This window comes from Gracilinanus agilis, chromosome 1 (assembly GCF_016433145.1).
Source record: "Gracilinanus agilis isolate LMUSP501 chromosome 1, AgileGrace, whole genome shotgun sequence".
Lineage (NCBI taxonomy): Eukaryota > Metazoa > Chordata > Mammalia > Didelphimorphia > Didelphidae > Gracilinanus > Gracilinanus agilis.
In genome coordinates, this window is record NC_058130.1 from 339194532 (window position 1) to 339211076 (window position 16545).

The 16545-nt window shown below is 37.7% G+C and overlaps 1 protein-coding gene across 1 annotated transcript in view; it reads right to left on the reverse strand.

The window, feature by feature from the left end:
- The window catches only part of ANKRD31 (ankyrin repeat domain 31), a 188979-nt gene that overhangs the window by 73282 nt on the left and 99152 nt on the right, over positions 1 to 16545 (reverse strand). The window contains exons 21-22 of the mRNA XM_044680804.1: positions 4221 to 4377; positions 354 to 397 (exon numbers count right to left, since the gene is read on the reverse strand). Of these exons, the coding sequence (XP_044536739.1) occupies positions 354 to 397; positions 4221 to 4377 (201 nt within the window). The remainder of the gene's footprint in view (positions 1 to 353; positions 398 to 4220; positions 4378 to 16545) is intronic.

Below are 16545 nucleotides of genomic sequence, written 5' to 3' on the forward strand. Positions count from 1 at the left end.
GGCCTGGCTCTCAATCCACTGAGCCACCCAGCTGCCCCCCTCTTTATCTACTATAATGGAAATAGGAATGATACCATTAAACAAAGTCTGTATCTAATCATAAAATTCTGTTCTTTGCTAAGATGTTAGACCAATTTTCTTCAAGGATCAGATCAAGCTGATCTACAGGAGGCTTTTCTTGATTCCCCCAGATTCTAAAGCTCCCCACCTTGTTTTTGTCCCCACCAAATTGCCTTATATTTATTTTGTTTATACTGCATTTTATATACATTTGCATGTATACATGCTTTTTGCTCTGATAGAATACAAATTTCCCGAGGTGAGGGACTGTTTCATTTTTCTTTATGTCCTACCGTACCAGCTATAGTTGTCCTCTTTGGGTCCTCTAATGCAGTTCCTAGTACATAACAAGCATTTAAGAAATGCATGATAATTGGCTAACTGACTGATACTGATTTGGATTAATTAAGTAAAGTCTATTCTAAGTCAATGATCTGCCTATATTATGGAGTATTTGTAAAGAAATACAGTTGAATTATATTCAAATACACAAAGAAAGTAACAGCTAACAAAATGTAGTCAGATCCTCTCAGTCCTACATAGTTAATATACACTACTCATTATATATAGTTATATATACTATATAGGCTACTCATGATATATAGCTAATATCACTACTCATGGAACTGGTACATACTTAATAAAAATCTTTCTTTCTTTGTTTCTTTCTTTTCTTTCTTTCTTCCTTCCTTCTTTTTTCTTTCTCTTCTTTCCTACCTTCCTCCCTCCCTCTCTCTTTCTTTCTTCTTCCTTCCTTCTTCCCTCCCTCTTTCCCTTCCTCCCTTCCATTTCTCAAGAATCTACAATATCAGTGTGAGTACTCCCTCCTCTATCCTACATTTAAACTTAGAAGATGGATGGTCTTTGAAAATTGGTGAGGCCAAAACAATTCATCCCTCTCTTGCCAATCTGGTGATGAATCTCTCTAAAGTTAGTTAAGCTTGGACTTTAGAGTTATCCAGTCCATCACTGGGCCCATATCTGGAGCCTTGCCAGCTTGACAGAAATTGGCAGACTTCCATATCACTGGCAGTCATAGATAACATTATAGGCTATAGAGTTCTCATTTTTTCATTAACTGCAATTGTTTATATGTTGCTAATATGGTTTTAAATTGGACTGAAATAGTTGCTTTCTCACATTGAATAGTTTGTTGTCAGAAGACCATGTGTTCAAGGGCTACTTTATTACTTAATTAGCTGCATGATAAACTCCCTGAGACTCTTTTCTGTAAGACAAAGAACTTTGTCCTAACCTGTCTCATGTTTTGTGAAAACAATGTATCTGTGAAGATGCTCTGTAAATTATTAAGCACTGTAGAAATGAGCAGAAGCAGTAGAACAAAATGGACTGAGAGCTGGCCCTGATACCCAGGAACTTTAAGGTTATAAGTCAGAGAAAAGATGTCAGTCTTCATGGGTAGAGGGAATTTCCATACTTAGGAGTTCTTTATACCAATGAAATCACAGATCCTGGCCATATCCTCATAGAAATGTAAGATTATTAGTAGTGATCCTATATACTGTTCCATGAACATCTTATCTCCTGGCCTTGGTCACCTTCTCTGGCTGTTCCCTAAGCCTGGAATGCTCTCCCTGTCATTACCTCCTGGCTTCCCTGGCTTCTGTCAAGTCCTAGCTGAAATTTCATCTTCTCAGGCCTTTCCCAATATCTCTTAATTCTAATGCCTTTTTTCCTTTAATTATTTAATAGCTTGCTTGTACATATTTGTTTGCTTGTTGTCTCCTCCTGACTATTTTTTTACATGACAAAATATTCTTGTTTTTTAAATTCATTATTTACACCAAGCAGAGTTTTGCATCAACTCAACCAGTACAGAATCAACATAAAGCCAAAGCTAGTTAAAAAGTAGTTATTAAGCATCGGTTGCCACGTGCCAGGCACTGTGTTAAGTGCTAAGGATATAAAGAAATGCAAAACAAACAAATGAGTCTATGCACTCAAAGAAATGAGGAAGAAAGTTCCAGGCATGGGGGTCAGACAGTGAAAATGCCCAGAGTCAAGAGATGTCTGTTTTCTCCTCCATTTGGCTTGTGAGCTTCTTGAGGGGAGGAACTGTATTTTTCCTCTTTTGGTAAGTTCAGAGCTTAGCATAGACCTTGGCACATGGCTCATTTCCAGTGAGGAACAGCAAAGGAGGCTGGTGTCACTGGATTGCAGAGTATGTGGAAATGAATAAGGTTTAATAAGGCAGCAGAGGTAGAAAGGGGGCAGGCAATAAAGAGCTTTAAAAGCCAAACATAGGATTTCATATTGGATCCTGGATGTAATGGAACCACTGGAGTTTACCAATTGGGCGGAGGAAGTGACATGCTCTTTAGGAAGATAAGTCTGAGAGCCAAATTGAGGATGCAGAGGGCTGAGGAAAGATTTGAGGCAGAGACACAAACCATGGAATCCTGTTTTCTTTAGAGTTTAACCCTCTTTCCTCACTAAATCTTTCAGACTTTCTCACCTGGGGTTTCACTGGAGTGTACAGCTCAAAAGTAAACTCTCCCTTTCTTTAACTCACTGTCAGGAATGCTAATTGTGAACTAGCCAAGACCAGAGCCTAGACTGTATTTCTATATGAAAAGACAGTAATCAGGAATACCTACTTTTTCCCCTCCTCTAAATCAGCTCAGCCCATACTGAAGTAGCTACAATGACAAGGCAAGGGAAGAGGTGACCCAAAGCAGTGTGGGTGGCATAATCTATGGTGTTTTCTACACAAAATGAAAAATAAGATTGTTCTCAAATTTCTGTGCATTTATAAGCTTATGGGGATTCAGTACTGGGAAGGTCCTTGGAAATTATATCATTCAATCCTCTCTTTTTGCATATATGGAAACTGAGGTCTTGAGATATTAAATTATTTTTAATCCCCAAAGGTTTAAAATGGCAGATGTTCTGATATAGATAATCCACAAGTTTTAAGAAAAAATATCTCACAAAACATTTACTCTTAAAATGTACACATCTGCATACAAAGATTTAAAGTTGTTTACCTTACTTTAAGGAAATATGCTCCAAAACTTTGTAATCTTTATCTCTTATTAACTTTTAAGAATTCCATCTTTTAATGGTGACCATATACTTCTGGGAAATACTATGAAACAAATCTTCAATCAATCAAAACATATTTATTATGCAGAAACTATGTCTACTTACTCCTGTGCTGAGCATTGGGGAATACAACCAGAGGAACTGCATTTGTCCTCAAGGAGTTTATATGCTAACCTGGGAGACAACAGATTCTATGTGTGTGTGTGTGTGTGTGTGTGTGTGTGTGTGTGTGTGTGTGTGTGTGTGGTATATGTGAAATATTTCAGTGATAAGAGTAAAATATTAGAATTTCATTTTAAAATACAACACTATTGGGGCTGGTAGGTGGCTCAGTGCAAAGAGTATCAATTTAGTCAGGAGGTCCTGTGTTCAAATCTGGACTCACTTCCTAGCTGGACAAGTGACCCTGGACAAGTCACTTAACCCCCACTGCTTAGCCCTTACTATTCTTCTGCCTTAGAACCAATACATAGAATTGATTCTAAGATGGAAGGTAAAAATAAGAATTAATGAGCTGGAAATTCAATCAAATGTGAAAATGTTCATTTCCAAAAAATAAGCAAGAGCCTTTCACAACTAAATATAATAAACATCTTCCCCTGATAGAAAGCAAGCAATATTAACATTTTTAAAAGTATAAGCTTGGCTCCCCTAAGACAGGGATGGTTCTTAACTTGAGCTTCACAGATCCCTAGGGGTCTATAGAGAAATTTCATAGAGTCTGTGAACTTAAATAGGAAAAATTAGCTTCACTAATCTCTAATTGAAATTTACATTTTTTTCAATCATGAAACCTATCAAGGAAACCATTATTCTGAGACAAGTTTCAGAGATCTCATCAGATTGCCAAAGGGATCTATGACGCCAACAAAAAAGTTAAGACCCTCTGCCCTGAACAAAGATTAGATATAGATATAGATACATACACATACATACATACATATGTCTTTGTAGATACACACGTATTTATATGTGCATGTATACTTGTGCATATACAAGTCTGCATACACACATGCATTTGTGTGTGTGCATATACATGCATATACACGCAGTCTTTATATATGTATGTATTTATATAAGAAAAAAAAACATACCAGGGACTTTATTGTGACAAATCTCTCTAGTTTCATTTCTACTGTAAGACTTCAGCAGTTTCTTCATCTTTTCATTCTCTGCTCTTTCTAGTGCACTCTTTTGATCCCCCTTCTTTTGATCAGGGTTTGCACCATGTTGCAACAAGATCTCAGCGGCCTGGAAAGAGTTCTTAAAGTTGTCATTTTCATCCATACATATAAGAATAACTGCTATCATCTTTAGGTTTTGGAGTTCTGGTCAGTAAAACATCTGCCTGCATTTTGATGTGTGTAATGATAACTCCAAACTGATCCATTTATTTAATATGGCTTGTTTCTATACGACAACTAAAGAGAAAGGTCTTGAAAGTATTGCAATCATTGCTCTAAAATACATTAAAGTAATCTGTGGCAAATAACAAGGGCTGTATTGGGTGGATCTGCCTATAGTAAAGATTTAGTCACTTGTTAAATTTGAAAAATTATGCAATGACCATTTTTTGGGAAATAACATCACAGTTCAACACTGGCTGAAAGTAGCTACCTACATGGTATAATTTTAGAACTGCCTCAGCTGTGTAGCCGATGTCTCCAAAGTTCTCTCCCATCACCTATATTTCCCTTCCCTGTCATTCTAACAGGGGGCTAACATCAGTCACTCTGGGATAGAACAGCAAACATGTTTGGGGTTGACAACAAAGATTATCCTCAGTCAACAACAAATAATGTCCATTGAAACCTTAGGCAAAAGTGGTAAAGCAGGTTAAAGTTGCCTTTGGCATCTTCATTTCTGTTTTAGTACCCTCTCTTTTCACCCTTTCCTTCAGGCTTTTTACACATCTGTAAATTCCTGGTTGCCTGAATTATTTCTTACCATTGTTACCTTTAGTTCTAACCTCACTGGGTGGCACTCCTTGCATCCAATCTATTCCTTTTCTTTCCTTCTTATCAAAGGGTATCTATCCTATAAATAGGCTCTATCTAGATTTCAATTAGCTAACATATTGGAAACCAATCTGATCTATGCATAATCAATAAAGTACTAATGACTATTAAGGGGTAAATGCATCTCTTTATAATGCTTACTATCATCACTTGATAAGTTTACATTTCTAAATTCAACTCTTAATTATTTTCCCCTTTTATCTGCAGTTAGGGTATATTTCTAACAGGGGCACATTGAGTGATACCCTATTTATGGTCCTGTGGTCTGAACAGTGAAACCACAATTTCCTGTAGGCACTGTTAGCTGAGAGAAAGATTAAATGTGTTTCCTTGCTAAATAATACTCTATTCAATATACCACCCTTTTAAATAAATCTAAAATGGGACTTTTTCTTTGAAAAGCTAAATAGTAGTAGTACTAAAGAATATTTTTAAGGTAGCCTTTGACTCATGAACACTTGATGTACAAATAATTAGAACACACAATGTCAGAGTTGGAGTCAAGAGTCCCCATGGGGCCATTGTTCTTTTATTCCCAAATCCAGAACAGCTGGGAGTTAACTGATCTTGAGAAGTTCCTTATTTTATAAAGATGTGGAAGTTAAGTTACTCTTGCCTGAGAGTACCTATTTCCATTCCTCACCCTCTACCATGCCAAAATAAAAATATCAAAGAATTCTAAACCCCTAAGATTACTAAGTAGGAAACTTTTTCTCAAAAACCCCAGTTATAACTGGGAATATATACTTTACAGAAACTATTACAAGTGGTCATTTAGTTAAAACAATGGTCTTTTTTCCCCCAAGTACAATACAATTGATTTAAATTTTCGTGGGCTACAGGGGCAGCTGGGTAGCTCAGTGGATTGAGAGCCAGGCCTAGAGACGGGAGGTCCTAGGTTCAAATCTGGCCTCAGACACTTCCCAGCTGTGTGACCCTGGGCAAGTCACTTGACCCCCATTGCCCACCCTTACCACTCTTCCACCTATAAGTGGAAACCTTGCCTCTTAAAAGAGGAATTATCTTTTGATTTTGGATAGTCAGGGATCCTCACACTATGTGTGTATCATCTTTCTCTTTATAACTGTGCCCACAAATAGATAGAGAAAGTAAGAAAAAGAGAAGCTAGAAGAACTCTAAATTATTTCTTTATTTAGACTGATCTGTCTTTAAGGAGAAAAAGACAGTTTATGGATGCTATCTAGTTACTAAGGCCACCAGCATTTAAGGAAAGTCATCTGCAGGGGCTTTTGATGCCAACCCACTCTGAAAATTTTCCAGAGAGATTTTGATTCAAAGTATAGAGATTCAGGCTAAGAAGCATTCTATTTAAGTAGAAAAATGGGATTAAATTAAGTAGTGATTTATGAATAAATACAAGTAAGAAGGTCTCATTTTGTGCCTAGATGTTTATTCTTTTTGGCATATCTTTCTAAATATCATTATTATTGTTTACACTGAAAATTTTTTAACAAAAAAATTTACCTTTTATATATAACTTATATATACTGGTCCCCTTAGCAACCAGCAACTTGTCTAGTTGGAACAAAGCTTGAAGTTATAAAAATTTCAGCTTACAACAAATCATTTTCCATAAAGGCCAATACTTTTTTTCCAGAACAAGGCATTTTGGGCAACATTTAAACAGAAAACTTATACTCAATATAAAGTCATTTCACCCTAACCTTTCAGAGACCTATGTAAAGTTAAGTGCTGAGGAATGCCATTTTTCAAATGGAATGTTGCATGAAGAAGGGACAAGAACGTTGGTTGGAGAGACAGCAAAGGATGGTGGGGAAAAAGAACCCTGGAGGAGGGGCTTTTGGGAGGGGAAGCTCAAGGAGAGTGGAAGCAAGGGAGCTTTCTCTCAGCCTTGGAGAACTAATCCTGGGGGTTTGCTGGACTCTTGTGATTTCCCAAAAGTCTGTGATTCCTGCCAGTGGTCATTGACAACATTGTGATCAAGAACTCTCCTGAGGGGAATTGGACTTCTGACTTGGGAGCGAAACCCCCCAACTCTCCAAAACTCATCTTGCCTTACCAAAAGACCCTACCTCAATAATTATAAGATAGACAATAGAATAGGAGCAGATCTACTTGGGCAGGGAAGATGAACCTGTGAGTTGAGCCAATATTGGCTCCCTATCAGGGAAGGACCTTGGGGCTTAGATCAATAGGGTTTTCTTGGTTCCCTCTACCCATCACCCCCTTCAACTTTATCAATAAGACATAATAAATAATTCGCAGTCAGATAAGAGGATCTTAGTAAATTCATCTCAAGGGCAATGAGGGAAAGGAGGGCTGTGTACAGTTATGTGACTGGGACAACGGACTAAGCAAGCCCCCTGTGGTGCAGCAGCGGATGGGGGGAAGCTTTTACCGGGGCCAGGTGCCATTCAGGCCTGGGTTCCTATCTACCTCATCCCTTAGGGTAGCCTTCTCTCTGTCCTGAGGCCAGCTGCCGCCTCCTACTTGCCATCATTTTTGGAGAATCCCCCTAGTTTGCAAAGTAATAGTGGCCTCTGAAGGAGGAGTTGAGTGACATTCACCCACAGGTTTATCACTCATTGCCAATTCCCCCTCCTCTCCAAAATAGCCACTTATTATACCTATGAATTTTAGAATACTTTTGGAATCAATATGATAATCCAAAGAATAAATTTCTATTGGCAAGTGGTGATTGGGATTTTTAAAACGAGTCTTTCTGGATGCTTCAAATCACATTATGTAGGCAACCATGGACTCTGCCTACTTATTAAGATAAAGTCCTTTTCCACTAACACATTATCATAAATTAGTTTATCAAATTGTTTTGGAAGGCATAGAAAGTCTAGTCTGAAGATATGGAACAAAAAACAGGTATGTTAAAGTCAGGAAAAGAAGAAGGCTTTGAATCACAGCAGTGACACATGACATTCTTATGAGACACCAACCAAAAAAAAAAAAAGGTCAAAAAGAGATGGGATGGGGTTAGGGCCCAAAGAATTCCAATCTCATTTTTCTTTGGAATTCTTTTCACCAATAGTCCCCTCTCCCTCTTTTCCTATATATACAAAAGAAAAGTAAAAGGGTATACAGAGGCAACTTTGGAACCAGAGACATATGCCAGGACAGGATGCATAGACATACAACATGGACAATATCTCTAAGTTGGGAGGTTTGGGGAGAACTGGAATGAGGAGAAAGATGCAGAGGGAGGCAGCTAAGTGGTTCAGTAGATTGAGAGCCAAGTCTAGAGATGGGAGGGCCCAGGTTCAAATCTGGCCTAATACACTTCTAGTTGTATGACCCTGAGAAAGTCATTTAACTTCCATTCCCTATTCCTTACCTCTCTTCTGCCAAGGAACCAGTATATAGTATTGATTCTAAGATGGAAGTGAAAAAGATATCGAAGCAATGCAGAGAAACATCCATTTTTAGCTAGCCAAAAATGAGATAGTGGGAAACTCTGTTCTCCACTAGCCTGCAGAGTCATGTAGAGTTGGCATAAGTTAGATCCTGGTAGGGTGATAGAGGTGTGGTGACAGAGAATGGATGTTCATCCTGGGATGACCAATATTTTTTACATTGTTGGGCAGAGAGTGAATGGAAGATTAGACTGGTAGAATAAAATTGACTCTTAAGCTCTTAATTGTGTCCTATTATTGCATATGTATTGAAGGGGAAGGAGGAACTCAGATTAGCCAATTTGGAGTCAAGACCCAGCTTTCCCAATGCTGCTGCTCCAACTCCTTATCAGAGCAAATATGGGAGATCTAGGGCAGAGGTAGCCACTTAAGGAAATGAGTTCTGGGAAAGGTACTGTTTGATTTAGCTTTTTAAAAAAAAACAAAAATATGCTTTTTATTTCAAGTCTTTTTTGCTTTGAACTAATTTGAATTAGTTGGTTGGACAAAAGAAATATCAAGAGGAACTCTTAAGCTATGGTGTTGGGATATTGGCACAAGGTACATTTGGACCTTGGGGTGGCTTTCAGTGGTCCTACAAATGAGGAAGGGCTAGGTAAATAGCATTTTAAAGGGGGGAAAAAAGATAACCAAACAAATCAGATGTCTAAGCAATGCAAAGAACAAATTTTTTTTTAAATTCAAGAAATTCAATGAGATATCTGCTATACACATAGAACTGACACCCCTTGTCATTTCAACCTATGTGTTTCTTTCTTTGTCATTCTCTTTCTTCATTCCATTCTTTTCACTCATTCTTTAACTTTCTTTCTCTTTTTCTCTCTCAATGCCCTGTCTTAGAAAAGAAAATAAGAAGAGGGAGGAAGTGAATCAAAAATAGAAGTCAATAGTAATTTTAAAATTGGCAGCATTTCTGAAAGGGGAACAAAAGGGAAATGGTAGAAAATATAGGTGAAGAGGGGAGAAAAAAAGTATAAATATTGGTGTTGTCACATGTCCTTTTTTGATCTGAAATTATGATTTCTTTATTTAGGGGGGACACGTGGGATGGAAACATCCTCAACTTATGCATATCATTAACTCCTCTATAATTTTTAGTCTTCGAGAGTTAATTGGGGTCAAAGAGCCAATATGTATTTGAAGCAGGATTTGAAACTAGTTCTCACACACTTCAAAGTTGGCCTTGTAAACATTAATCCACCCTGGATCTCAGTATGCCACTAATGTAAAGGAAAATGTTTAAAATAAAACTTTATGTATAGGAGTCTGGAACACAGCTGCTTCTAAGAGTTTATTTGTTTGGAATCTTGGCATGCTCAAAGTTCTAAGAGAATCAGCTACTACAGTTCAAGCTAACAGTTCTAAGGCAGTAATCGCTCATTCAGAATGAGACAGACAAGTTGTTGAATACAGGAGTGAATAGAGAATATAACATGCTTCAGTGATGTATATATGAAGAATTGGAGAGCTTTTAAAATGATTAACTGAGTAAAATGGACATCAGAATTGTTCTAGATATGGGACAAATATAGTTTACTTGATCATAGAGAGAAGATGAGAATTTGACTATTAATCATAACCTAAGTTAGGATTATTTGCAGAGAGCACCCAGAATTTGAATCCATAAAGATAAGAGAGTATCCAAGTATTTGTACACAATCAAAAGAACAAAGAAATAATACTAGTCTATTAGAATGGGGCTACTTTTCCTATAAGACATATGAGATGCTTAGATTCACAATTATGAGAAAACTCCACATCAGTCTTACATATAACCTAGGTCCTTGATTGGGGTCACTGGAAGGCAAACACAAGTGGTTCAGTTTTTCAGTCACGGAGGGTTCAGTTTGAACAATGCTTAATTTTTTGGAGTCTGTGCAGAAAAGAAAAAAACCTGACCTAAAGTTGCTCCGGGGTGTTTAACATATCATTAGCATTCCATTTATATTGCTGATGAACAGAGTGAATCATGGGTAAATCCACACAGACCAAAGTCACAGGGCAACCACTACCTTAACAAATGGCCCCTTCCTCAATAACTAAACAAGATAAAAAGCATTCCTGAGAACCCCTACCCACACTTTCTCTTACCTTTTACACTTACCTCACACTCTTTACTTCCTCACTACCTTTATTTACCACACCTCCTTCCCTTCCTTTAATTATTTACTTATTATACTAGCTTTTCTGTCACTATATTCTCTTACACTAAAGCTTGTTTCCTTGGAATGGAGTCAGCTGAATCATCTGTCAGTTCTTTGGATAAGACTCAATGAGTTAACCCCATTAGAAGGATATGTTTCAGAGCTGATCAGCTAAGTTTTGAAGCCAGAAGTAATAAAGTTGATTTTGAAGGTCAGAAGAAGAGCTTGGAAGCAGAATCAAAGAAATTACCTAGTGGATTGACTTTTTAGGATTAGTCAGATACGCCTTTGTTGTTTGGTCATTTTTAGTTGTTTCTGAATTCCTAGGGATAGCTAGGGAGCACAATGGATATGGTGCTGGATATGCAGTCGAGAGGGCTTGGGTCCAATATTATATTTGTTCATTTTTAGTTATTTCCAACTCTTGTGGTCCTTTTGGGATTTTCTGGGCAGAGATTCTGGAGTAGTTTGCCATTTCCTTCTCTAGATCATTTTATAGATGAGGAAATTGAGGCAAATGGGGTTAAGTGAAGGCAAACAGGGTCACACAGATAGCAATGTCTCAGGCCAGGTTTGAACTCAGGAAGATAAATCTTTCAGACTCCAGACCTGGAGCTTTATCCCCGGTTCTACCTATCTATCTATATATAGCATATGAAAAAAAAAATATATATATATACACATATATACACAAAGATACACACACATATATAATGGTATATTTATTATGTAATGACAATAATTATTGCTAAGTAAATGGTAACTTTAAAATCTAAGATATCATCACTGTGAGTGGCTGTTTGTGGATGAGCTGACAGTGAGTAGAAGACATATAGATTCCCTCACACCAGAAGTACCTTTGGGACCTGAGTTTAAGTGTGACTTCAAGGTGATAGTCCTTCTCTGGGAAGCAAGCCAGCCCAGAGAGTAAGGGTGCACACAACCTATGTCTGAGGTGTGAGACACTACAACTATGTCTAACTACACTATACATAAAACATTTTTACAGGAATTCTTTTCCAGAAGTAGTAATAATGTTGGAGATAGGTGAGAGGACAGAGAGAAGCACCAAAGAAAATATTACATTAATCCATAGCCTTTTTTATTAGAAGGAATCATGGGGATCATCTAGTACAAATACAACCCCCTTTTTTTTTAATGTGAGGAAAGTGAGACCCACAGAAGTTAAATAACTTTTAGAACCTCTATCTTTTAACTCCCAGTTCAGTGCTTTTTATATGAATCATGCCCTGCTATAATGGACTGAGGTTAATTTTAGACCTTGGCTTTTTCCATATAGATTTGGGGGCAGAGGAGAAAAGGAAGCAGTATAATGAGTCTCTTTTTATTATCTTGGTTGCCATTTTCACAGCAATAACACTTCTTCACTACCATGATTTTATCACCTTTAATGATTCTTTCTTCGTTGCCAATTCCCTTGACCAAATAACCTTATGATTTTGCCCATGTTTTCTTAATTTACATATCTCTAAGATAAAAGTACTTTACTTGAATAGAGGGAACAACCTCAAACATTAGGCCATCTCCTGGCATTATTCTTAATCTTCCACTATAGTCTGTTATCTTTGTAACTCTACAAATTACAAATTTTGCATCATTGTTCCTTGTACAACTGTTTGATCATACATAGTTTAAAAAATGGCGTGAAGGCCTTCATGCCACCCAGAAGTTTTAAACAGAGGTCCCCAGGAATTTTTTAAGATAAATAGTAAAGATGCTGTCAGTTAATAGTCAAAAGGATTCCCTCTATGTGCACATCATGGTTTGTGGTTGGTCATGTAATCAGTTTTACTAAACTAAGATTTTTTTTCTGCAAGCTTTCAGATTTGTCTATTTTTATATGTCTCCACCCTAGTTTTCCAAACAAAAAAAAAATCTATCTAGCAGATTTCTAGAATCTGAATTTGGAATCTGGTTTTATTGAAACATCTTGGATCCATTCAGTAATTCTCTCCTTCTGCATTACCATACTGTGACAAATGAAAATAAAAGAAAAAAAGCCAGAAAAACAACAAAAACAAAATAAACAGGCAACTCCTGTTGTCTCCATTTCATTAAAACTCTAAAGCCACTAAGGAATTCTGATAAGTAGTACCATGGATTTCATTTATTTGTCTCTTATCTGTACCAGGAATAATTTTTAAGAAGTTAAATATAGATTCATTAGAAATGTAGCCAACTGGGGGGTTCCGGGTTAAGATGGCGGCAGAGTAAAAAGCAGCTGTTTGACTTCTCCTAACCCATGCATATAGGATTCCTCAAGAAGACATAAAAACAAATCCACAGGAAAGAAGGGACCCCACAACAGGGCGCAGCATCGGAGGTACGTGGAAATGGGGCATTTCCATGGTATAAAGGGGTGAAACAGCTCCCACGAAAACACGAGCGGAGCAACCCCCTCCCACACCCCACACCACCTACCGCGCCAAAGCCAGCGCACGGGAGTCAGAGCAGGTTTGGGGCACCCATCGGGTCACTGGCAGCTCACCAGGGCTTGTTCCTGGGAGCAGCAAGACTTGGGACCCCCTGGGAGGCTGAGGAACTCGCAGACTCTGAGCTCAGACCCTGAGCCCAGGCTCAGCCGAAGGGGCTGACACAGTTGCTGGCTGAGGCACGGATTAAAGCCCGGACTGGGGCGCGGAACAAGGTCTGATCCTGAGTTCAGGAGCCGACCTGGAGTGGGGACCCAGTGCAGAGAGGTGCTTGACTGTGGAAGCAGCTCCCTGAGACTGTTAAAGGAGCTTCAGGCAAAAGAACGAGCAAGGAGACCACCAGGAGGCTTGTCCCAAAACAACTATACCTGAGACCTCAGGAATCTCTAAAGAGCCACAAACAGATCCTGGGCACGAGCATAAAGCTGAGAGGGAACTCAGCTTAATATGGCAAGCCAGAATCATCAGGAAAACCAGAAGAGAAAGATGAAGAAGAAAAAGTCTTTAACACTTGACAACTTTTACACAGAAAAAATCCAGACAACAGAGGAAATAGTAGAGGAGAACAAACAATCCAAACCTTCCCAAAACAATGAAAACGGGTCACAAGGTCTTGAAGAGTTCAGATCTGAGATCATGAGAAAGATGGAAGAGATCTGGCAAGAAAATAACAGTTTAAAAGGCAGAATTTCACAATTGGAAAGTGAGGCAAGTAAATCAAAGATCAGAAATGACCAGGTTGAAAAGGAAAACCAAAAGATTGTAGCAGAAAACCAATCTCTAAAGGCTAGAATTGAGCAATTAGAAAAAGATCCCCCAAATCAAAAGAATTAATAAGCAAATTGGAGACCAAAATCAAACAGCTGGAAAACAGGTCAGACCAAACTGAAAAGGAAAATCAAAAGCTTATAGCAGAAAACCAGACTCTAAAGACAAGAATTGGGCAAGTAGAAGCCAATGATCTATCAAGACAGCAAGATCAAATAAAACAAAGTCAAAAGACAGATAAAATAGAAGGAAACATGAAATATCTCAATGAGAAACTGATAGATCAAGAAAACCGGTCTAGAAGAGACAACCTGAAAATCATTGGTCTTCCTGAAAAACCAGAAATTAATAGAAATTTGGACTCTATACTAAAAGAAATTATTCAGCAAAATTGCCCTGAGGTTCTATAACAAGAGGGTAATATAGACATTGAAAGGATCCATAGATCACCTTCTACACTAGACAATGAGAAGACAACCCCAAGAAATATAATAGCTAAATTTAAGAGCTTCCAACTAAAAGAAAAATATTACAAGAAGCCAGAAAGAAACAATTCAGATATCAAGGAGCACCAATCAGAATCACACAGGATCTGGCAGCCTCCACACTAAAAGACCGCAAGGCTTGGAATATGATATTCAGAAAGGCAAGAGAACTGGGTTTACAACCAAGGATCACCTACCCATCAAAACTGACCATTCTTCCAGGGGAAAGTTTGGGCATTCAACAAGATAGAAAATTTCCAAGCATTTGCACAGAAAAGACCAGGACTAAATGGAAAGTCTGATATCCAACCACAAAAATCAAGAGAAATATGAAAAAGTAAATAAGAAACAGAAGGGAAAGTAAGAAAACTCATATTTTTTAAATTTGCCTCTTTAAGGGCTTCAATAAGATCTAATTATTGGTACTCCTATGCGGGGAAATGTTATGTATAATTCTCTGTAGTGAACTCTGTTCACCATTATAGCATTCACTATTATAATAATTAGAAGAATTATTCATAGGGAGAGGTTGGAATACCAAATGGTCTAAGATAATATGGGTGGGAAGGAAAAAGGGGGATGAATAGTAGAGGACACTAAGAGAATCTTGAAGGAATAAGAAAAATAGGATATTCTATTACACACAAAGAGGGCATGGGAAGGAGAAGGGATGAATACTATTATAAGAAGGAGAGGAAGAGAGCATTAAGAGGCAATATTTATACCTTAGTCTCAGTGTAATTAACCCTGAGAGGGAAGAATAGTTATATCCATCGGGATATAAAACACTATCTAACCCTACTGAGAAAGTCAGAAGGGAGAAACCAAGGGGAGCAGGGAAGTGGGGAGGTCAAAAAAGGGAGGGGAGAAGATGGGGGAGGGAATTCATTAGGCCTTTAAAAATAAAAAGAGGGGAATAATAAGGGAGGGGGTAGAAAGGGAAGTTAATCAAGGGAGGGGATAAGGGATACCGGGCTTAAAGCAAACCACTGGTTTAAAAGGAAATAGTTTAAGAAGAAGGGACAGGAATAGGGGAGGATATGAAAATGTCAGCTAATGCACAACTGACAATTATAACTCTGAATGTGAATGGGATGAACTCGCTCATAAAACGGAAGCAAATAGCAGAGCGGATTAGAAACCAAAATCCCACCATATGTTGTCTACAAGAAACACATATGAGGTGGGTGGACATACACAAGTTTAAGGTTCAGGGTTTGAGCAAAATCTTTTGGGCGTCAAATGAGAAAAAGAAGGCAGGAGTGGCTATTATGATTTCTGACAAAGCCAAAGTAAAAATAGATATGATTAAAAAAGACAGGGAAGGTCATTACATCCTGATTAAAGGCAGTATAAACAATGAGGAAATAACACTGCTCAATATGTATGCACCAAGTGGTATAGCATCCAAATTCATAAAGGAGAAACTGGCAGAGCTCAAGAAGGAAATAGACAGTAAAACCCTACTAGTGGGAGATCTAAATATTCCTCTTTCAGATCTAGATAAATCAAACCAAAAAATAAATAAGAAAGAGGCAAGAGAGGTGAATGAAGTCCTAGAAAAATTAGATTTAATTGATATGGGGAGAAAAATGAATAGGAACAAAAAAGAATACACCTTCTTTTCAGCTCCACATGGTACATTCACAAAGATTGACCATGTAATAGGGCATAGAAACATTGCAAACAAATGCAAAAGAGCAGAAATAATAAATGTAACTTTCTCAGATCATAATGCAATAAAAACAACAATTAGTAAGGGCACCAGGACAGGCAAATCAAAAACTAATTGGAAATTAAATAATATGATTCTCCAAAACCAGCTAGTCAAAGAAGAAATCATAGAAACCATCAACAATTTCATTGAAGAGAATGACAATGATGAGACATCATACCAAACTCTGTGGGATGCAGCCAAGGCAGTACTCAGGGGGAAATTTATATCCTTGAGTGCATATATTAACAAATTAAGGAGGGCAGAGATCAATGAATTGGGCATGCAACTCAAAAAATTAGAAAGTGAGCAAATTAAAAATCCCCAGATGAAAACTAAATTAGAAATACTAAAAACCAAGGGAGAAATTAATAAAATCGAAAGTAAAAGAACTATTGAATTAATAAATAAGACTAGAAGCTGGTACTTT